At 32.7% G+C, this 22,330-nt stretch overlaps 7 protein-coding genes across 13 annotated transcripts; 4 read left to right on the forward strand and 3 right to left on the reverse strand.

Moving 5' to 3' along the window:
• The first annotated feature begins 151 nt into the window (after positions 1 to 151).
• Positions 152 to 1,171, forward strand: LOC108562460 (40S ribosomal protein S25). Its single transcript, XM_017920810.1, has 3 exons — positions 152 to 244; positions 576 to 852; positions 1,044 to 1,171. The coding sequence occupies exons 1-3, from the start codon at positions 242 to 244 to the stop codon at positions 1,121 to 1,123; spliced, it is 360 nt and encodes a 119-aa protein (XP_017776299.1). The 5' UTR covers positions 152 to 241; the 3' UTR covers positions 1,124 to 1,171.
• A 503-nt stretch (positions 1,172 to 1,674) lies between these two features.
• Positions 1,675 to 2,843, reverse strand: LOC108562459 (UPF0568 protein C14orf166 homolog). Its single transcript, XM_017920809.1, has 5 exons — positions 2,703 to 2,843; positions 2,424 to 2,648; positions 2,280 to 2,369; positions 2,065 to 2,225; positions 1,675 to 2,011 (listed from the first exon to the last, which is right to left on the reverse strand). The coding sequence occupies exons 1-5, from the start codon at positions 2,758 to 2,760 to the stop codon at positions 1,808 to 1,810; spliced, it is 738 nt and encodes a 245-aa protein (XP_017776298.1). The 5' UTR covers positions 2,761 to 2,843; the 3' UTR covers positions 1,675 to 1,807.
• Positions 2,844 to 2,974: 131 nt separating this feature from the next.
• Positions 2,975 to 4,498, forward strand: LOC108562479 (DNA-directed RNA polymerases I and III subunit RPAC1). The gene is made up of 5 exons (XM_017920839.1): positions 2,975 to 3,210; positions 3,267 to 3,681; positions 3,738 to 3,920; positions 4,023 to 4,259; positions 4,328 to 4,498. The coding sequence occupies exons 1-5, from the start codon at positions 3,169 to 3,171 to the stop codon at positions 4,438 to 4,440; spliced, it is 990 nt and encodes a 329-aa protein (XP_017776328.1). The 5' UTR covers positions 2,975 to 3,168; the 3' UTR covers positions 4,441 to 4,498.
• Positions 4,499 to 4,530: 32 nt separating this feature from the next.
• Positions 4,531 to 13,160, reverse strand: LOC108562480 (proteasome activator complex subunit 4-like). Of its 2 annotated transcripts, XM_017920840.1 has the most exons (17): positions 12,758 to 13,160; positions 10,819 to 10,959; positions 10,595 to 10,756; positions 10,321 to 10,537; positions 9,988 to 10,265; positions 9,581 to 9,928; positions 9,101 to 9,524; positions 8,802 to 9,041; positions 8,287 to 8,747; positions 8,055 to 8,232; positions 7,747 to 7,998; positions 7,185 to 7,693; positions 6,565 to 7,129; positions 5,827 to 6,505; positions 5,334 to 5,770; positions 5,083 to 5,274; positions 4,531 to 5,027 (listed from the first exon to the last, which is right to left on the reverse strand). In XM_017920840.1, exons 1-17 carry the CDS (start codon positions 12,964 to 12,966, stop codon positions 4,893 to 4,895), a joined length of 5,427 nt encoding a protein of 1,808 aa, XP_017776329.1. In that variant the 5' UTR covers positions 12,967 to 13,160; the 3' UTR covers positions 4,531 to 4,892. The 2 variants fall into 2 exon arrangements, with proteins under 2 accessions (XP_017776329.1, XP_017776330.1); XM_017920841.1 differs by lacking the exon at positions 12,758 to 13,160 and having other exon boundaries at positions 10,815 to 10,878.
• Positions 12,578 to 15,601, forward strand: LOC108562481. 4 transcript variants are annotated; one of them, XM_017920844.1, is made up of 9 exons: positions 12,578 to 12,624; positions 12,680 to 12,825; positions 13,363 to 13,465; positions 13,522 to 13,702; positions 13,753 to 14,473; positions 14,528 to 14,831; positions 14,887 to 15,108; positions 15,166 to 15,265; positions 15,321 to 15,601. In XM_017920844.1, the coding sequence occupies exons 3-9, from the start codon at positions 13,369 to 13,371 to the stop codon at positions 15,544 to 15,546; spliced, it is 1,851 nt and encodes a 616-aa protein (XP_017776333.1). In that variant the 5' UTR covers positions 12,578 to 12,624; positions 12,680 to 12,825; positions 13,363 to 13,368; the 3' UTR covers positions 15,547 to 15,601. The 4 variants fall into 4 exon arrangements, with proteins under 4 accessions (XP_017776333.1, XP_017776332.1, XP_017776334.1 ...); XM_017920843.1 differs by having other exon boundaries at positions 12,582 to 12,629; XM_017920845.1 differs by having other exon boundaries at positions 12,605 to 12,884.
• A 356-nt stretch (positions 15,602 to 15,957) lies between these two features.
• On the forward strand, positions 15,958 to 16,912 carry LOC108562464 (40S ribosomal protein S29). The gene is made up of 3 exons (XM_017920814.1): positions 15,958 to 16,073; positions 16,629 to 16,728; positions 16,795 to 16,912. The coding sequence occupies exons 1-3, from the start codon at positions 16,012 to 16,014 to the stop codon at positions 16,801 to 16,803; spliced, it is 171 nt and encodes a 56-aa protein (XP_017776303.1). The 5' UTR covers positions 15,958 to 16,011; the 3' UTR covers positions 16,804 to 16,912.
• Positions 16,913 to 17,445: 533 nt separating this feature from the next.
• Positions 17,446 to 21,422, reverse strand: LOC108562465. Of its 3 annotated transcripts, none has more exons than XM_017920817.1 (6): positions 21,256 to 21,422; positions 20,640 to 20,879; positions 18,838 to 19,146; positions 17,862 to 18,041; positions 17,624 to 17,802; positions 17,446 to 17,562 (listed from the first exon to the last, which is right to left on the reverse strand). In XM_017920817.1, the coding sequence occupies exons 1-6, from the start codon at positions 21,353 to 21,355 to the stop codon at positions 17,509 to 17,511; spliced, it is 1,062 nt and encodes a 353-aa protein (XP_017776306.1). In that variant the 5' UTR covers positions 21,356 to 21,422; the 3' UTR covers positions 17,446 to 17,508. The 3 variants fall into 3 exon arrangements, with proteins under 3 accessions (XP_017776306.1, XP_017776305.1, XP_017776304.1); XM_017920816.1 differs by having other exon boundaries at positions 17,862 to 18,044; XM_017920815.1 differs by having other exon boundaries at positions 17,862 to 18,062.
• Between the last annotated feature and the right edge of the window lie 908 nt (positions 21,423 to 22,330).

Consider the following 22,330-nt stretch of genomic DNA (forward strand, 5'->3'; position numbering starts at 1 on the left):
AGAGTAATGATATCTACTTCCTACTATAAAAATGTTCATTGAATAACAAATAATTAGTATGAAAAAACATTGTTTCATTGATTTTACACAAATTTGTAAATTGCATTCATAACATCTAGTAAATATATATGTCGAAAAGTGATCTGGTGGATTTTCCGTTTAACACTGCTCATAAGTTGGCATTACCGAAACTGACGTCTTCCTGTTTTACTGTTTCCGTTTCTTTCCTTCACAAACCATCATGGTGAGTAAATGTTGAACATGATTTTTCCTATATTTTCAACAAAATATTAGAGTTTTTCAAAGTTTTTTACTATATTTGTGAATAATAATAACGCCGTATCCTAAATACAGTGTTAATTAATAGTTTAAGTGAAGTTAAAAGTTATATTTTTTTATATTATTCTAACCACCAAAGCATGTGGCTTTTTCTGTTGTGATGACAAAACTTCGTCTATACAAACCGTGATAGTACAAACTGATTTAATGAGTCTGATTCGCAAATAATGCAATCACGTTTGATGTAACTAAGCGTAAAACATGTAATAATAATTTTTTTTGATTTATTTTTGTAGCCGCCGAAGAAGGATTCGAAATCCTCTGCGAAGCAGCCACAAAAGACCCAGAAGAAGAAGGAAGGGTCTGGTGGTGGCAAAGCCAAAAAGAAGAAGTGGTCCAAGGGAAAAGTCCGTGACAAGTTGAACAATCAAGTTTTGTTCGATAAGGCCACCTATGAAAAGTTGTACAAGGAAGTGCCATCCTACAAATTGATCACCCCATCTGTAGTCTCTGAACGTCTTAAGGTCAGGGGATCTCTTGCCAGGAGGGCTCTCATTGAATTGCAACAGAAAGGTAAATATCAATGTTCTTGCATTAACATATACTTGTATCAATAGTATTTTGGTGATGATCACTTCTTTATCTAGATTATCTATGATAGTAAAATTACTGATTTAATGAGTCTGATACAATAGAAGGCACCTGTTTGTGTTAACTATGTTCTTGAATATAATTTCTAATTGTTTTTTTTTCTACTTTTACAGGCTTGATTAAGCAAGTGGTACAGCATCGTGCCCAATTGATCTACACCAGGACAACAAAGAGTGAGGATCAAGCTGCTTAGGTTTAAACAATAATGTATTCCTTACATTTAATAAAAAAATGAAAAGTTTATATGTATTTTCTTTGTACTCTTCCTATTATTTATTATTATAACGTCAAACATTAACATTTTATAAGCTTCAAGACATAGCAAGTCCACATTTTAATAATCAAAGCTGATTTTAGTAGTGCATACTTCTGAAATTGCTATTATTCCAGTTGGTTTTGTTAATGTTGGCGAATTTGACCGCAAGTTATTAAAATGTCAAGTAAGTTTCAGTGTAACCAATATTATAATTCGAAAAACACCATAAAATAAGATTGCTACGCCTTTAAAAAAAAGTTGCTTATTTACACCGCGAAATACATGAATTGGTTGTTTTAAAATGAAGGAGAAACAAATTGAGTCATGTCTATCATGCAAAGTGATATCAATTAGTTGTTTCTTGAGTATAGGAGCATATTTATTTTATCATGGCAAAAAACAGCCACAATCTTCCAAATACATCTTTTATAGTTTAGCAACAGGTTAGATCATACAAGTTTTGTATATTATACCATATTTATGCTAATGTTATACCATAGGATCAGCTGCCCTTGGCATGGGAGAAGTATTTAATAAATCTCCATTTCGGGAGAGTCCAAACAAGCATCAGTGATTATAAGTTATAAGAATTAGATATTTTTTTATATAAAATAAATATGTTTACTTTCCCACTTTACCCAAACGAGTATCAGTTTTTGGATTTGCTGTGATTGATTGCACAGCAACAATGCATTCATTGACTTTTGTTTGCAGATCTCTTTGATCTTGTATAAATAATAGACGAAGAACCTTTGCAGCTTCATCCACTTCACGATCCTTTAGTTCAAAGCCTAAACTCATATCCTTATAGGGGTAAGGAGTTCCCTAAAATAATGGTCTTCAATGATGAGGACTACAAAAGATTAGTATTTACTTACAGTGATAATATATTCACTAGGGTTTTCAATTGCTTTAGGATTTAAACGAGTTTGTATTATTTTAGTGCAAGCCTCCAGCATAATTAATGGACTAGGATGTGGAGGAATTTTTAATATGTTTGCCAATTTCTGCACTCCTTCCTGGAATTCCCTTGATGTAACTAAAAATTATGAAATATTTTCTTATGAACTCCCCTAATTAGAGTAAAACTTACAATCAAGTGCATCTAATGGATTGTCTGGAACAACTTTGGGAGCATTTTCAACCTTTTCATTTTCAAATGAATGTTTATCATACACATTCTCTACAAAATTAATACATTATTTGTTAAAATTATGGTTATACTTCATTCACATACTGTTTTTAATGTATTCCAATTTTATAGCATATCCTAAATACCAATCAAGGCAAGCTTCTGGAGGATTCCTTTCCATTGGACATTCCAAATCTTTTGCATATTTGTCATAAAATGTTGACCAATTACTAGCATTAACATTATCCAAGGCTTTCTTGTCTTCATTAGAATAAAACTTTATTCTATTTCTTTCTAACCAAATAATAATCTTACAAAAGTCGTTTTCATCTAAAAGGAATTACTATCACTTTTAGGTTACTTAAATTATATTTTGCCTCATACCATCACAATTAATTGTTCCTTCATATCCAATTGCTGTTAATTTACGCTTAAGTGACATTATAGATTTAAAAGAGCTTTACCTAAAACTTCTTAACTATTCGCAATACTTTGAAATAACTTTATGTCACCATAAATATATCACAGGAGCTATGATAATAGAAGAGATTTGATTCAACCAGATACATACGTGTACAGTTGGTTGCCTTTTCCTTTTTACAATTCTTTAAAACAAAACCAATTAAATTTCTTATTTATTTATAATATTATTATTTGCAACCATCTACTTTTTAAAATTTATTTATATACTATTTGGAATAGTTCAAGTTATTAGTTGGTTTGCATATTTATATTATTGTAGATGGGGTTATTTATAGTACATGTGCCTTAGAAAGGTTAAGTTTTTGTTATTGAGTAGGTTGCAGACCAAGTTCTACTGTGTGTTGAAGTTAATATTGTTGAAAGAAACATGTCGAATAAAGAACCAGGACTTATCTCACTAGAATACAAGGTACTTATTTATATTAAATCATGAAGAAAAATTTAAAAAATAAATTTATGTTTTAGAATGTTCGAGCTGGAAAAGAACTTGATACCACCTGGACCTACAAGAAATTCCAAGAAAACTTTAGAGTCGTGATAGTGCGCTGCGAAAATTATGAAATGGAATTCGATTTGATTGGGATTCATCCATTCCTTGCAAATGCCTTCCGTAGAATTATGATCTCTGATGTACCAACAATGGCAATAGAGAAAGTGCACATTTATAATAACACATCAGTAATGCAGGACGAAATATTGGCACACAGATTGGGATTGGTGCCATTGAAAGCAGACCCAGGATTATTTGAATTTAAAGAAAGCGAAACATCTGAGGCTACTGCTCAAGATACACTGCAATTTGAGCTAAAAATGAAGTGTTCTAAAAATAAAGAAAATAAGGATTCATCCAGGCACGACGACATTTATAAGAATCACCATGGTTTGTATTTGAAGGATTTGTGGTTTGTCTTTTGCATTGATTATTTTTATTTATAGTTTTGTCTAAGCATATTAAGTGGATGCCCATTGGGAATCAGGCAGAGTTACACAAGGAAGAGAATATTAGGCCTATCCATGATGATATATCGCTTTTGAAAATGAGGCCTGGGCATGAGATTGATTTGCAGATGTTTGCTGTTAAAGGCACAGGAAGGGATCATGCGAAATTTTCGCCAGTCGGTAATTATCTAAGTTAATTTGTATATCCAAATTATGGATTTGCGGTTTAACGTGTTCCACTGATAATATATTGGTCACTTTGATTTATTAAATCCATTTTAGCTACTGCGTTTTACCGCCTCTTGCCGGATATCAAATTAACCAGAACAGTGGAAGGCGAACAGGCCGAAAGATTGCAGAAATGTTTTTCGCCAGGTGTGATAGCATTGAGGAAATCTGAAGGGAAATGCGTGGCAGTCGTCAACGATTCTAGATACGATATGTGCAGTAGGAATGTGTTCAAGCACGATGATTTGAAAGACTCAGTTGTGATGGGAAGAATAGAGGATCATTTCATATGTAAGTTATATTGAATAGAGAGATATAGACACAAATTACAGTCATTAATTGTTTCTTGTTTTTTTTAGTTACCATTGAATCAGTGGGCAATTTGAAATCGCACCAAATATTCAAAGAGGCAATAAACATCCTCAAGAAGAAATGTAAGACCTTGCTAGACGAAATCGATATTTCCAACTAAATGTATTTAACAAATCTGATCACTTTTAATCATATAAAAACATAAAATATAAATAATAAAATAAAATCATGTTCAGTTTTCTTTGTTACCATAAAATACATGTTTGTTTTCTGTCTATACAATTAAATAGAATAGATTTTAATTGAAACATAAATAATATAATCTTGTCACTTTCCACAATATAACAAGGCTACACTGATCACCTACACGTTTAAATAAAATATTATTGTTGTTGTTGTTGTTGAAAGTTCTAGAACTAAGTTAGTAAAGTAAAATGTCTATCACATATTTCCATGATCCGCAGAGTAAAATAAATAAATAAAAGAAAGTTAAACCACACTTTGCACGTACGATATTAGATACATATGTAAAACATGTACATACGAAACAATTACCACTCGAAGAGACATATATAAATAATATTGTAGGGTAAATTTAGGTATTCATTGCATTTAAGCATAGTATGATGGAGGTACTGTAAGGTCGCTAAGCACTAGCAGTTCGCTCTCGGTGAATTTCAATTTGTGATATTCCCAGTCCACGTGATGTGTACGTTTAAAATCTCCCAAAGTCTTACGAATAGTCGCCTAAAATGTCATTAAGTATAATTCGTTCAAGGCTGCAAATGATTATGTAACTTACAGGAATTGGCTGCGGATCGCTGAGATGTGCGCCTAGATCTTCGAAAATTCCTGGTATGTAATCCGGGACATCATACGGATGGGCGTTGATGAAACTGCATAAACCTAAAACACCTGCATGTCTAACGCAAATGTTGGAAGCAACACCTTGTCTATGTCTCAGTTTAGTTGCAGCCTTATCTTTGAATATTTCCTGAAATTTCACGAAACATTAATACATGCTTAAAATGTCTTCTTTCATTGAATACAAACCAGCAGAGCACTTTGATCTCTAACGAAATGGCAATGGAGAAGACCACTGACCAATTGGCCTGCCTTCACTCTGACTTCCGGCTGTAGGTCTTGTAGTAACTTTATGGCTACCTCTTGGATATCGTCGATCCATTTTTTATTCATGATGATGTTGGCCATATTATGAAAGACGAAGACCCCAATGAATTCGGCGATCACTGCGCGTGCCGACCAGAAGGGACATACAGACACATCTTTTATACAAGAAATTATATTAGGGATATTCTTGTAGAGAGTCATATTATTGGAGAACGTTGCCAATATACTGTTGCATATCAGCGACAATTCATCATCCACTTCGTTGCTTTGCAGCACACAAGCTATTGGTATCAGCGACACAAACTCCGGTAACGTCGAGTAATTTATTCGGGCGATGGTTCCGATCGCAAATTTACCCACTGAAAATACAATAAATAAATACATGTATTTAATGCGTTTGTAAAATGATACTTACCGACTTTAAACAGGCGAATTTTATCGGTAACTTCTTTTTTGGCAGCATCTGTTTCAGCAGTTTTTGTGTGCTCCAATTTATAAAGCGTATTTGCATAGAGTTCGTTGAGTTTGGGAGTAACAGTTTCGAAGAATTCTGTAATTTTGGGACAATCTCCTGAAGGGAACTGGAAATCTTTTAGGAACGTTGCTACCAGAGATATGTTAATCTTATCCCTGATGTTTTGGAATGGATGGCTTAAGTAGTCTTTTAAATATTCAAAATTTCTGTTTAACAGTTCGGCATTTCTCCACGACTGTTTCGCAAGTGTAACGAATATTATGTACAGTCTGGCAGATGCTATGAATGTAGTCTGCTCGCTCAGTGGGCTGTCCACAAGGAATTCGAGCAACCAATAATACCTATTTGGATCGCGATTTTCCAATCCTGCAGCAAAACACGAGGCCCAATCTACGAAGTTCTCATCGGACAGATTGTTAAAAGCCGTTCTTATTATAGGCAACAATTGCTTCCACATATTTTCGGTTTTTTCGTAATTCCAATGTTTGCAGCCGGACAAGAGACCGGAAATGATTTCAGTTGCGCATCTTTGGCTTTGCTCCTGTTTTTCCTCCGTTAATTTTTGTAAACGTGGTATAAATATTGGTAGCAATTTATCTTCAAACATTTTAAACACATGCTAAAAAAATATACAAATAAAAATACAAACATTGCATTGGAAATTCAATTCAAACTTACTTTAAAGAGAATGAAGCGACTCGAACTAAATTTATCATTGCCTTTCTTTTCCTCCAAAGACCAATATTTGATCAATAAATCCATATTCGCGTCGTTCGTGAAGAATTCATAAATTTCTTTTTGTTGAGCAGTCATTATTTCTGGATGGTCACTTATATTAGGTTGATCATTTGGTGGAGCCGAGACTGTTATAGTTGGAGGCCAACAATAATAGCCAGAATATTGGTCATGGCAGAATCTGGTTTCGTTCCATTGCTCTGTATTCTTCGGTGACGTCTTACTGTTATAGAGCAACCATTCATTATCTGCTCTAATACCAGGCGGTAATTTCGAAGATTTTGGAATTTCGCGCATATATTTCTTTGGGTCGATTTGTATTCTCACAAAATTTGGCTTGTTCTGAATCAAAATAAATACGACCGCCTTCATTGCTAGCTTCCGTATTTTCAACGATTCATTAATGAGCATAGATAAGAAGAAACGGACGACATTTGCATTATATCGTACATGGCAATGAACTAAATCTCTTAAGAAACATACAGCCATCATATGATATCTCCAGTGCCTTAAAATTGTCAAATTGTATGAACGAAATAATTGATATATAAATCGAAACTTACAGGTTTCCGGTAGTAGCAGCTTCCAGAAGCATATCCAAAATTTCGTTATAAGTATTTAAATTGTCTAGAGAACGCAACCTCAATTTCTCTGAAGATGATTGAATCTCTTCGGTGAAATCATCCAAGCAGATTTTCTTTGTACCAGCCTCGGCAAAATCGTATGCCACTTTCAATGTCTTTTCCGGAATCTCAAAATTTATGGCTATCGTCGGAAAATAAGTATGGACATAACTGACTACAGAGTCCATTAAATTAACTATGGAAATTTTCTCAGATGGTTTGGATGTGACAATCATAGGCCAAATCTCTTTAATGAACTGCCAATCATGACGCGCGATAATCGGACTCGATTTAGGACCCAGCAAGATATATAAACAACCTTTGAATTTGGAATGATGTTCTGTCGAATCCAAAGTGAGGATCTCTTTGATATACGGCGAGATGACGGTATATGCGTAAGGATATGTATGAACTGCATTGAATAATCTCAACTGAGACAATATTCTTACCTAAAATTTAATAATTACTCATCGAACGTATACTTATGCAATTTGATAATTACTTCGCTGTAACGACTAGTCGCCAATTTGAACAAATCTTCAATGACTTGTTGATGAGTGTATGTGAACATGCAGCTTCTGCTCTCGTTTCTTAATTCTTGGTGCAGCATGACTCGGTCAATTAAGATATGTCGAAGATGTTTCTTCCTTTTATTTACCTTATCCTCTAACAGTATTTTTACAGTGTGGAAATTTTTCCAATGATATTCAAAGTCACGTCCTCTGAATTTATTAAACAAAAGTAAATCGTAAATCTAAAAAGCAAATCGTTTAATGATGAAAATTCTTAGATATTTAGATATATATTTACGTTGATTATGTAGAATATACTCTTGGTATCGCCTTCATCGACATCAAGTATCTTAATCTGAACTTTATGCAATATATCCGCAACGACTTTCCGTACATTTCTGCCGTCCGGCATTTGAATTGTATGCGAACTGCTAATGATCAACTCAAAAGCCCACGGTTTTAGAACAGATTCCATACTAAAATTGTTCGTAAATAAAATATTGCAATTTTTCAATTATGAGTAAACTTACATTTTGAGGGGAGGTTCTTTCCAAAGCGGTAAAACTGTATGACATCCTAGAGAAGCGACGACAATTTTAAAGCTCTTTCTGCGCTCTTCTCTGTTCAGCTCCAATTCACCATCGGCGTATTTCTCGAGCTTTTCCAACTCCGGAATCAAATATCTGTTTAGAAGCATTTGCGCGCATTCAATTTCCTTCTCTCCCGGCATGTACCAGCTGATATTCAAGTCTTTTAATTGACCGGCTTTGCCCCATTCTCTAATTGGTAGATAATCCTTAACGCTGGTGTCGTAAGGCACTGATGTACTACGATATTCTTTTGGTTGCGTGAATGTTAAAGTCGTTGTAATTATAGAGAGCATCCTTCCACCCATAACCGTCGCTTGTAGTGATGCCATGAACAGAAGACGATCCAAAATCTGAGTAATCCTATCTATGTATTTTATAATCTCCGAATTGACATCGACAATCTAAAAATAGACAACATTATATAATATTGTCTAATATAATAAAATATTGCGTACTTCGGATAGTAGTAAAATATTATACAGAAGTTCTTCATCTAAGTTTTCTTCTTCCATGATATTATCATGCTCACTAAATAAATTCTCTATAGTATCACAGAGGTGTGGAATAAAAAGTTTAGTTGTCTCTTGAGGATTAATCCTAGCAAATATTTGACATATAATGCCTACTAATTTTCCTGAGATTTTCACTTCAAAAATCCTCGTCGTAGCAAAGTTATACATTTTCCTTAGCGCCGACTGCAATAAGTAACAATTTTATTAGTACATTTGAAATGTGTGCTTAAAGTAGCAAATACCGTAAAAATCTCCGGTGAACATTGTGACAAGACTGCTGAAAGAACGGAGATCAAAGCACTTTCCGTTACTGTTTCAGATTTATTCTTCCGTCTATCATGGTCATTTTGTTCCATGCGAGTAGATTCCAAACTATTTGATTCAACCCAAATGCATAGACGATCGAAGAATTGTAAAACGAAATCCTCGAAGCCGGCTGTTGCTTCGCACACAATGTGCTCTTCTTCTGTCAAATCAGTGTAGTATTTGGACGCCTCCGAAGAGTTCAACAGTGGAATCATGTTCACAAATTGTACAATAAAATTAAAGGTCATAAAACATTTACGGATATCGTTCGGATCAATTCCCGGCAAAAGGTTAAAAAGCAGCGGAATCACATGCATTGGTCCTTCTGGGTAATTCAATCTTTTACCCTGAACCATATACCTAAAGTATAAGTATTTATTTAGTACAAGAGCAAATCATTATAGTTGATAGCGTACCTAGCAACCGCAGTTACACTATTCATAGCTGATGTCAATTTATTCGGTTCGGTCAAGGAGTCCATGGACATGTAGAGTTTGTCTAATAAAATTGGTACTATTATGTTGGGCCTCAAGGATGCCAAATAATTGTACGTCATTGTTAGATCTTGTAGCTGTCGTGAAAAGACGGAATGTTCTACGCAAGGTTTCATGATGTTCACGAACCTATCGATGTCATAGTCGCTTAATTTATAGCTGTCGGGTATATCGAATTCCCACGACTTTGCTTTATGTCTTTCATTGTGTATACGCGTGACGAATTGCAGAGATATTTTTTTAAGAAACTCTTTGATTCTCGGAGACCACCTAAAATAAAATTATGAACAACCATAAACTTCACAATCAATACAAGAATAATGACTTACCTTCCGGAATTAGCCGTATGATAATACGATTCCAAAGTGTGCATAAACTGTTCGAGATGTTTAAAAGCCAAATCGGTAGGGCCACCTAAAGTGTATACAATCCACATAGCCATGGGCGTAATTTCGACTTTAAAAAACTTCCCAACTCCTTTATGTTTGAAGGTGACCGGTAATCCCAATGTACGCATGAACCTCACAAACATGTTAGGTATATAAGGATCCCAATCAATTTGCCCAACATTGTAGTAAGCTAGATTTGCCATTAGCCAAGTCATATCCTGAAAACATATAGTAATGTAGAATAAATGTGTTTATATAAAGTAAGAAAATTACATTTTCCCAACCAGCGGACCCAAAGAAAACGTTCCATATGTTCATAAACTCTTCAAGCCAAAGTTTATAACCCAAATGGGCTTCTTCGGGTTTTGTTATAATCGGTAAAAACGCTTCAAGATAATTGATTCCATTTTGCATATCAAAGATCGTCAATGGACAAAGCTTCGGTCTGAATTCATCTAAAACTTCCTGTGTAGCCGTTACAGGAAAATAACTGAAAATGTATTATATTAAAATAAAAGCTATTTTAAAATGTTTATCAATAACTTACATCCTTGCAGACTTAACAAGTAAATCTAAGCTTCCCTGTAAAGTTGTCATATATCGATACATCCCAAGATGTTTATTGGATTTCTTGGTAACCCTTTCCCACAATTCGTACAGCGGTCTCCAATCCAGTTGCAAATCTTCATTGCTGAGTAATTCTTTTTTTCTTCAATAAAGAAAAAAAAAAGTTTTAACAACATCTTACATTCGTTTTCGTGTCAAACTCACTTGAGCAAAAATGATAAAATAATTGCGTATCTGTTGATCCTCGTCGGTTCCAAGTTCGGAATCAAGATATTCTCGTAATATAGTTTTATCAAGCATATGTGATCTTCTTTGGAGAACTTCAAACCGTAAATCTTCATGTACCTATACACAAAAAGGATTTCATGATTTCCTTCCCGTGAACAAAGAAAAATTCTAAATTAAAGCGTTCAAAAATATCCTTACAATTTTTATGTGTTTATACGCACTCATGTACACTAGATCATCAACAACAGAAAAGAAAGAGCAAAGGCGGTTGTTTGTGCTGGGTTGAATGTTCTAATAAAGCTGCCAACAAGTTCGTCCAAAACAAATAACATGCGTTTCCATAAGTAACATTCGCGTATTTTATGAAAATCCTAACATTCAAACACATTTCATTGTAAAGACATCAAAAAGATTTGAATTGTTGTTATATAACAAAAGGTCAAATTGTTATAATTTCAAGGCAAAAAGATTCTATATATCAAACTCAATTATTTACTTACATTAATAATAGTAATAATAAATATTTTAAACTGTATTAATTGTATATTGTAATCATATACAATTAATACTGAATATTTCAAGAAACTATTATTATTTTAGAGAAGTTTTTGTCTAGTTCTAGAAAGCATGTCGTCATATGGTTAAAGAAAATTGCACAATAATAAAAGGTATGACTCATTCATATGTATTTAAAATAATCAATGATAGATAAATTATTGAGGATTTCTTTAAAAAAATCCTTAAGGTCAATTCATATATGAATAAAACAAATATTTAAATAAAAAATTGGATTATCAAAAAGGAAATTAATTTGAATGTAATAATACATTTTGCACGTTGCACATTGATGGAAGTAATCTGAAACTTTTGTATATACTTAGATCCAATTGTTTTAATTAATACCTAAGCATAGCGTTATCTTGAAAACAAACCATTGAACAATATATTTAATTGCTTGATAAATTACACTTCTTTTCAAGCATGTAGAAATATTAATTTCAGTAAACAACCATTTGGAAATAATCTGTTATTTTTGCATAATTTGCAAATTCTTATTTATTTAGTGCGGAAAAACAGCGGATATGTTTATTATTATTTAAATTAGCATATCCCTGTTCTGAGAATAAATAAAATATTTATTTTTTTACTTAATAAATAAACCACCCTTTGCATCAGCATAATTTAGTTTTATTTTTCTTACTTCGAAAAGTTTATATTTTGGTAATTTGTTACAAAAAATATTATTAAATAAACCATTATATTAGAGCATAACAAGACCTATTGGAAATAGCGCTGTAAAGCAGTAGTTGACTTTTTTTTTAAATTATTATATTATGGTTTTAATTTATATTTCTTATTGTTGCAATATTTATTCTGGAAGAAGACTTGTTTAAAATTTAGTTTGAATTAACTATGAAAATTTAATTATTAAAAACAGTTGCAATGAAATAGCGTAAACAAAATATTGTTCACATTAAGACAAAAGATTTGTTAAGTCATCATGACAATTTTTGCATTTACAAAAAAATGCTAAATATAAATATATATAGAAATTAAAAACATAACAAAAATAGAAATTGTAATGAGAAATGTAATGTTATCTTTTTTTTTAATGATTTTTTGATTGTAGCCTATCTTTACTGTATTTCTAATATATCTTTATACAACTTTCTTAAACTTTCAAAATAAGTTTACTCCCACTACAAATCTTAAATTCTTATTAGACTGCCATCACGTGACAAGTGCAAGTATGATAGTGACTGTCAAAAAAAAGTGTCAAATGTTAGGTAAAAATAACGCGGGTTGATTGAATTTAATTTAAATTGGTGAATTACAGGATTATCGTGATTGAAAAACGCGAAGGGTCGTACCCAATTGATCCTGCAAAAAAAAAGTGAACATCATCGATCCTTACTTGAACAACCTTGAGGTCCAGATTGCACAGGCAGGTTTTACTTCACGTGCCAGAAAGGCTTTGACGAGGTTAGTTTTGATGTCGAAGAAGAGCTTTTCAGATTCCTCGTCCAGTTTATCCGCATAAGGTAGCAGTTTGTTGTAAACACTCTCTTTTTGTGGTTTGTAGCCCAGCTTCCTTGTTCGCTCATCGTTATCCTCGTCGTCCATGATATTCTGTATTTCTTTTCTAAATTTCTGTTATTGTTTATTGAACCCTTAAAGGTACTTTCACAACTTCACCCGACCAATAACTGTGCACTAATGACGAAATAGTTATTCAACAACTTGCTATTTTCATATTAATTTACACTAGTCACTTCAGACATTTTTGTTTATCAGTGGTAGCAGTTGGCATTTTATGAACCAATCATATGACAATCTGCCCCACTCGTTACCGCCTCCCTGCCTGTTTCTTGGAATGGCGCCAATTTTTAAATTAATCACTGTGCATTGTAGCGTACTTGAATAACAGAATTAAATTAATACCAAGGACGGGAATGGTCAATTGCACTGTCTTAATTAAGATTTTAAGTATCTCAATGATTGTTGTTGTCTTTGTTTCAGATTAAGATGTCTCAAGTGCTGAAGTTACTTTTTAGTTCAAATTTGAAAACGTTGCTTTCAAATAGGCAAAATTCAGTCAGGACTCTCTCTAGTATAACAAAGGGTAATTTAGGTACACCATAGATCAAATCGTAAATAATAATAATTCGTACTTTGCAGAGTTGATTAGACAAAGTGGTCCAGCTACCTACACCAATCAGGATATCCTGCTTTCCAATTTGAAAGTGGCATCAAAAACTCAAAATGTTTTAGAAATTGTAAACGATCACAGCAAAATTATGAACCATAAACACATGATGCAGGCTTTAAGGTCTCTGTTTTTATTACAGAAAAGTGGAAAGTATGTTGGAAATATTGTGTAAAATATTTGTCATTAATTTATACTTTCAGCTCTAATTTATCAATACAGCAAATTATAAAGCATCCTGATTTTGAAAAGTTATGCAAATGCCTAAAGAAACATTCAGGCGCTATAGAACTGAATGATTCGATCGAAGCGCTAAAAGTGATGAATTTCATAGGAGTGCAATCTGATAGCACAATAGTTCAGGTGTTGTTGCAATTGATTAGGCATCAAATCAACGATTTATCGTTACATCAAATTATCTTCATTGATTTTTTGTTCACACATATGAAGAGTACACCTCTGGTCGAAGCTCTCCGATTGGCCCTACCTATCGTATTTGAAATCCAGATACCTTACAAATTGGACAGAGAGAATTTATTGACTATGACGGAGTGTCTTCAATACGTTTCGAAAAAGAATGTTTCCGATAAGTGTGTGGAAACTATTGTGAATTCAATTGTAAAGTATAGGGGTGACATAGATTTTCGGAACGCGATGAGCATTGTTTGGTCTATATGCGATATGGAGGCGGATCCGTATTTCGAACAGTTAATGAAGAGATGCTTGGACTGTCTGATTGTGCAATTCGATTCTTTGCAATTGACAGACATCGAGACGACCTTAAGTAAATTGGTACACAGGGTCAGCAACAAGCACACCTTCTACTACAATGACGTCTTCATCGATCTTAGCGTAAATAGAATATTAGATAATGACTTAGGATTTGAACCTGCTATCCATATTCTTCGAAGGCTCTTTAAAGTGGTATGTTTTATGAAACGTTAAGATTGAGTTTTAGTAATATTATTGTTCTTGCAGTATCACGAACACAGTAATCTCATGGATTATATTCTTAAAAAGATACATGACGATCCGTTGACGTTTGAAAACACTAGTTCCGTCAACATTTCGATAATTGTTTTCATGTTAGGAATGTGCAACGGTAATTCCAAATATATGGATTCGATTAAGGGCACGTTGCAGACTTCGAACAAATTGAAAAATTTGAAAGATATGTTTTGGTTGAAGATGGCGACCTCGCTTTGCATTTTGGATGTTTACGTACCTGAAATACTTGAAAAGGCTTTAAGCGATGCTAATATTAATAAAACAATTAATAAAGGTAAGAAATTTTAACAGTAATAGGACCTAAAAACTGAGGTGGATCTGTGTTTCAGGGTTCGTTGCTGATTACCGTAATTTATTGTTGTTGAAGCAGTCCATCACTTTGTACAAATCGGACTATATGTCGATGTTACCTGCAAATGAAGTATTAGAGCAGTTGCAAAGTAAGGTTTCTGCGGATAACGAATTTCCGCTTGAAGCCTCTCTACAGGTTGCCTTCGGGGGCCAGAATTACGTTAAGACCAATATAGTCAGTGAATTATACCATACTATAGGTAAATTAGTATAAATAAAACATTAAACATATGGTATATATAATAATTTGTTTTCAGATCATGTGGTTATGTTGAGAAAGGGTGGTTATGCAGTCGCATTTCCACCTGCAAACAATTCTAATAAACTGGAAGATTTAGATATGGGAGATAATCAAATGTATTTATCAATGAGAATTTTCTTTGTCCGTGGAATTAATTTATGTGTGTTTCAGGGTATTAATATATGGCTTGAATAATATGCATTATATGCGAAATACAAAAACAATGAAAGGATTCGTCAGTCATTCGATTAAAACGTTAGAGTCTATGGGTCACACAGTGGTTTCGATTTGCTTAGACGATTGGAACGCTCTCTCCGATTTTGAAAGGATCCCCTTCTTAATGCAGGCAATCAAGGAGAAGACTGAACATCTAGCCATAATGTCTGATTCAATTTAGTCTGAATAAAACAATTATACTTTTATTGCAGTTTGTAAATATTTAATTATTATTTTGTTATATCTCAAACCAAATAAAGTAGTGTTATTTTTTGTAATAATAATACCATTTGTTTATGAAATACATCAGTTTTTAATAAGTTCTTCTTCGTCTTTAGTTACGAATTATGAATGCATCATCTTCTTCTGTTAATTCCCCTCTACAGAGAGTGGAAGTATGTAACTTAGCTCGTACTGTGTGGTGCATATAGTCAGTTTATACCTAATTAAAGACCAGATATTTAAACATTAATAATAAGAAAAATAAATATCAGCACAAACAATAATAATAATGCTTCAGAGGTTTCTAATTTTTAAATTTGCCGCCACTGTAGTTCTTTTGATATCCGCAAGGGTGAGCTGCAGCTAACACTTCCCGTGCCGCTCAACCGCCATTTCTTTTCGTGCTAACCTTTGTGAGTGCAAAATGGGTTTCCAAAATATCTGGTATTCTCACCCTCGTAAATACGGCCAAGGATCAAGATCATGGTAAGTTTTATATATATTTCGTAACAAACTTAAATATATTGCATTTTCTATGTAAAATCTAACTTTGTATAAACATAACCGCATGGGTAGGATTGTCTGTTCACGTGTAACGTTGATTAAATTAGTTTCAGTTTAAATACACTTTAATATTATTAAAAAGCATTTTAGAAATACAGTGGAACCTGACATAGTGAGCATTTCGCTTAACGAGCAAAATTGTAAGAAAAAATGACTCATAACGAGTGACGATGAGAAGAGAAGTCCCGGATGCGGCCCTGCTACATTTTTAAAACTTGTGTACACATATTGTGTGTATATTTGAATATGTTTCATTACGTGTAAAAATTCTCGTTAAGCGAGGTTCCACTGTAAACTTAAAAAAAAGTAATAACAACAAAGATACTGCTTTAACAACAATACAAGTAAAGTTAGTTTATACGTTTACATTAATCTATTAGCTTATTTTCTTTAAAGTGTTTGAATCAGCAATAATTGTATTATTTTTTGTTACTAAAATAAATTCTGTCATTACTTATTTGTTTATTTATTTTACAGCCGCTCCTGCTCCAACGGGCATGGACTTATCCGCAAGTATGGCTTGAACCTGTGCCGTCAATGCTTTAGGGAATACGCCAACGACATTGGTTTCAAGAAGGTAACTGATATAATTTTTATAGAATTATGTTTTGAATTTTACTAATATAATTTTTATCCTTTTCAGTTGGACTAAATGAATGTTATATTCAAATTTACCGGAATTGTACAAGATCCAAGAAGATGAGAGATAATGTATAAATTTTTGTACATTTATTATAAGTGAGATTGGAATTTGTATGATTTTAGTAAAAAAAAAACATACTTATCTTTAGATAAATACTGGTCAGTTTTATTTTAATTCCTTATCATTCCTGATCATACCTACATTATCCTTTGATATCTGATATAAGGTTTATTATTATAAACAATATAACTCAAATTAAATTATGCAACCAGTTACTTAAATTAATGCTATAAAATGGATTTTGTATCATATGGAATCAATATTAAGTTGAAAGACTTTGAGACTTATTTTATCTTGATAACGTAAAGTTGACTGCTTGAATACAATGTCCGTTTTCTAGAAAATGTCCAGGAAAGAACAATTATCCTTTAATTTGGTTGATATGTTAAGGGATACATTTTAGTCCATACCATCCGATGTAGATTCATTTGACGAAGTTGTCTGACTCAGTTGTCTAGAAATTCCTGGTACTTCAAAGAGTTAACATGTAAAAGGGCTTCGTTTTACGACCTTGTCAGGTTCGGTCCAGAGATGATCATTTCCTATACAGGTTATTATAAAACGAGTTGTGATGGAATTTAAATGTTGGCCTGTTTTTTAATTGGTGTTTATTACAATCTAATCTTATGTACAAGGATGTTTTTGGAATTTACATTAGTTTGTGATACGCTGAATAAATTTCTTTGTAGCCTCTGAAGCCCCGAATCTCTGAAATGTGAATTTTGTAAAAATAATAGTACTAATAATTATTCCGGTTGATTCATAATACCGTAGTTACATCTGTGAAGAGTGAGATCAACGATCTCCTTGGTGGTCTACAAACTCTATTCGCGCCTTCCTGGCAACACAAATTTGGAAAGCAATCTAAAGCCGCTTTACATGGCCTTGGGAACAAATCGAGCGGCGGTGGAGGTGTACACTGTAAATAACTCGCGAAACTCCTCAAAGCTACAAAGAAATGTAATTAACTTTCAAATTGTGAATAATGTGTATGTTAGAAAACTAACGCTCTTCAATCCTTTTTCCTCCTGGTAATCTGTCGACCGTATGGGCAGGTGTCCTGCAATAACTTTTAGCTTTAACGCTTCCCTTTTCTGGACAACAGATCCTCGGTCTACAGTCATCATCATTGGAGCACTCTTTGATCTCCAGTATTTCGGTGAGCGGCTGAGCCGGACACTTTCTATCTACTAAACCAAAAAAAGTGGCTGAAAAATAGGAGGGTTTCTTTTTTAAATATAAATCTTAATACACTAGTTCATAGCACAAAGAGCTGAAAGTATCGAAGTTAGTTTATAAATAGCTATGAAACAGATGGCAAGCGTTAAATGGATCCACACTTGAAGTAATAGTAGTAGTTTATTGATGATTACACAATGACAATTCGCATTCAGTGAAAATAATAGTGCAATTTCATATTTAATTTGAATTTTCAAGTAGACTGCGGCAATTGGTTCACGTCCATTATATAAGTGAGCAGAATTGGTTTACATTTTTTTTACTCTTTAAATTTTAATCACCGTGACTTTCGTGTCACTGGAGCGATTTCGAACCAATTTCTTTCAAAACTTGTATCTTTCAAAACGGCAGAATTCAGTTTCGCGGTTTATCGTCGGTTAAAAAAATGCATGGCCTGAATTAACGATTTCAATTAATAGAAACCGTTTGCCGCTTAGTCACTCATATACGCTTTTCTGCAGTCGATCGAATTATCAGTCAACATTTTGTTTTGATTAGTTTGCTTCGATATGGAAGATGTCTCGGAATGTAGGAAATTATGTAATCGATTGTTTACTACATGCTCTCGCTGATTCATTAGTGTGAGTGTGCGGAGAAAGCGCGCAAGAAAAACGGTCAGAGAAAATAGAGACAGACAGAGAGAGTAATCAGCGGAGAAATTATTGTTAAATGTAAAAATTCAATGGCTTTTGCTTAAATCCTGTTCTGAAGTTTCGTAACCAGTGGTTTCATTTTAAAACTTACGAGCGTGCTTGACTTCCGGTTTAGGTGGCGCGATGCCTTGAAGGCATCTTCGTCTGCAGCAAACCAAACCTGGACCGAAGATTTTACAGTCTCCGGTGCTATCGCAAGGTAGACTGAAGATCGGTGGACGAACATCACTTGAAGGGCAGACCAGGTTCTGGGTTTTTGCAGATTTCGTTACATTTCTGATTGAACTTTGCGTTGTTGTTGTAGTCGTAGTAGATGTAGTGGTTGTAGTCGTCGTTGTTGTCGAAGTCGTTGTAGGTTTCTTCGGTTTCGTCAAAGGATCTTGAATGGAATTGGAAATTCCTATAAAAAAAAAGTAATATATTTTTGTAAAACAAATATGATAGTAACCTTTTTATTACGAAATAACGACAGTGCAAGGAAAGAATATATCCTTGACTCTTTCCATTTTAGAATATCACTTATTTACACATTTAATTTGCGAATTTTTGTTCTGCTTTCTTTTAGTTTTAGTTAAAAATCCATCTTTTATATATAAAAAATAATAATTTTGTTTACTATTTTTTAGAATTGAGTACTGATCGAAGCTGCACTATGCGAGGTATTGATGTACAATTATTAATTATTACAAATTTATTATTTATTTTAGAAATTTTGAACACTTTATTTACAAACATTTGAAAATTGGATGAAATACTTTTCTATTGTTTTGTCACCAAGTCCAGACAATTCTGAGAAAAATTAAGAAAACATACGACTTGAACTAATTACGAGTAAAACGCTGATTGAAACATTGACTTTCAAAGTAAAACCAAATAATTGTTATCTCATTGTTGAACGTGTGATTGGGAACATGCGGATTAATCAATAGTTGTGTGCATAAATTAGAATGCACGCAAAAAGAATATATTGTATGTTGCAATAGACATTCAGATCTATGTCAAAGGCAAAGTAAATTAGCATTTAAGTTTTCAAATTATTGAATTATTAAAGAATATATTTATTATTTTTTGCTTATTTTATAAATTCTATAATTCAGAAGAGAGTACAAATTAAACGATTAATCAAAAAAGTTTATATTTTGAAAGTTGTGAAAATATGAAAGAAAATCTGTAATATTAGTAATGAATGCAAATGATTAGAAAGCTTCAAGTGTAATAGAAGCAAATAATAAACGTTTGTGTTCGAGATATTACGACATCTAATAATAATACACGACGTTCACTAGTCTAATCTAAGTAAATGTGCATTGACATTGACCAAGTATTATTATAATTGCATTTTTTTAACGTATTGTTTTATGTAATATTTTCTCACAGCACTCGCTTTTTTGTTTGCTATTACTTAGCCAAATCAGAAGTGTTGCAAAGAAATGTATTTTAATTGAATGAATCTTGAAATTAATTATTTTCCTTTTATTTTATTAGTAAATAATTCAAGAAATATGAAATACTACTTTCTTTTGCTGCATATCTATTTGTTTCTTTTACTATCATTCCGAAAAAGGCATTATTCAGTACTTCTTCTTGTACTTGCATAAAGAAGTATTTAATTTCACTCTATTTTTTCAAAACCAAAGACTCTGACGAATTTGTCTTGTGAATAAAGGTTTTATTCGTTTACGAACATTTTTTTTATTATAACTTCAGAAGTTTCGCTTGATCTACTAGATAATTATTTTTGTCTTTAAAATGTTACAGATTTAAAAATTTACTAGTTATTTTTTAAATGAAAATTCTAAAATAAACTTTACACATCTGGGATACGTCATTAAATTTTGTTCTATATACGTGAGGTGTTTATTATATTTAAAAAATAGTGAAATAAGGACTTACTTGCTTTACGTACACTAGACACTGGAACCAAAACTCCTTTGATGCATCTTTGCTTGCAACACGCCAATCCTCCACCAAATATTCTGCAATCCCTTTCGGTGTCGCAAGGAAGGCTGAAGATCGGAATGCGAATCGGATGTGGACACACTAATTTCTGTACAGGCACTTTTGTTCCTGATGGTTTTTTGGTTGATGTGCTTGGCAATTTAATTTCACTAACTGGGATAGTGTTAAAAAGACCTAAAACACCATTTGGTTAAAGACGGAAATTAAGGCAAGAACATGTGTTAAGATCTTGTTTCAAACACATTTTTTTTGCTAGAAGATAATACAAAAGTTAATTTATAAATCTATCAATACTAATGCGTAAAACACGAAAATGAATACAAGAATTATATTTTTTATGGAATTGAATCCAATTATTAGTTTGAATTTGAAAATAATGTAACTTGCTATAATAATATATAATATAAAAAGTATTATAATATTGAATTTTCTTTTGTTGCAGTGAAACATTTGCAAAAAACACAATTATCCTAAAGTGAATTAAAGTTTTGTTGTTGTTGTTCAATTAAAAACATTTAATAATGTTTGTTGTTACGATATGGATGAATACCTGGAGTACTGAGTGAAAACTTTTCTTGGCCTGTTGCGATCGGCGCGTGCAGACAAACCGTGACCAGAAGGCAGAGACCAAGTCTAAATGGATTGAACATATTTAACGCGATCACGCAACGCTTAGCACGGCCCCAAAGAAACGTATACTTTAGCCTCGCAGTTCGCGAGTCGACTGCCTCAAGATCTCTGGAGAAAGAGACTTTAAGAAACGTAAATTCAAGGCACTTTCAAAGATATCCAACTTGAGACATGAACGACTCTCGCATTTGGGTTTATTGCCGTTTACGATCATCGATTCTCAACTGACTCAAAATTATTTGATTGGTAATTTGTTTTGTACATATATTTTTTTTTATAAATATGAAATTGTATTGAAGAAAATCCGAAAATATGTGGTGCTCTTTTTTGTGCTTATTGGGTACGCTTTCACAATCTCGTTCTCTTACATCAGCAGTCGAAATTGTTATAATTTTTATTAAAGATATTAACGTTTGCGCTTGAGTGCGAACACTTGATCTTTAATACGTTGAACGCACTTTCATAAACTATAAATATTATTCATGTTTCCTGTAATAAAATATACCGTATAATGAGTACAAATGTGAGTACAAAATAATTACTACAATTGATAATAACTGTAGTACAAAATATAGTTTATAAAAGAGAAACAGTGGAGTTAAATTGTCTAATATTTGTAACTTTAACTATCCTTATACACAACAATATTCAAGGATTTGAAATATTTTTTTCAATTAACAAAATTATTATTAATACAATATTTACAAACTAATTTTGTTTGATATAAGATTACGCAAAAAAAAGCAATTTGTAAGTGGGAATAAAAACAAAAATTTCGCTGCTGCTCGAAAATGTATGAATTCTATATTGACTTAATCCTAATTGAATCGAAAATGGAACGTTTAAATATTGACTAATTTATATTGTTACTTGTAGGAACTATCATAATTAAATAATATAAAAAAAATGCGTTAAAAAATATACTATATTTATGAAAAAATTGTAGTTACAGTAACATATTTATTTACATACATTTAAATAATAAATCATGAGAA

This window comes from Nicrophorus vespilloides, unplaced genomic scaffold (assembly GCF_001412225.1).
Source record: "Nicrophorus vespilloides isolate i.1.1-1 unplaced genomic scaffold, Nicve_v1.0, whole genome shotgun sequence".
Classification (NCBI taxonomy): domain Eukaryota; kingdom Metazoa; phylum Arthropoda; class Insecta; order Coleoptera; family Silphidae; genus Nicrophorus; species Nicrophorus vespilloides.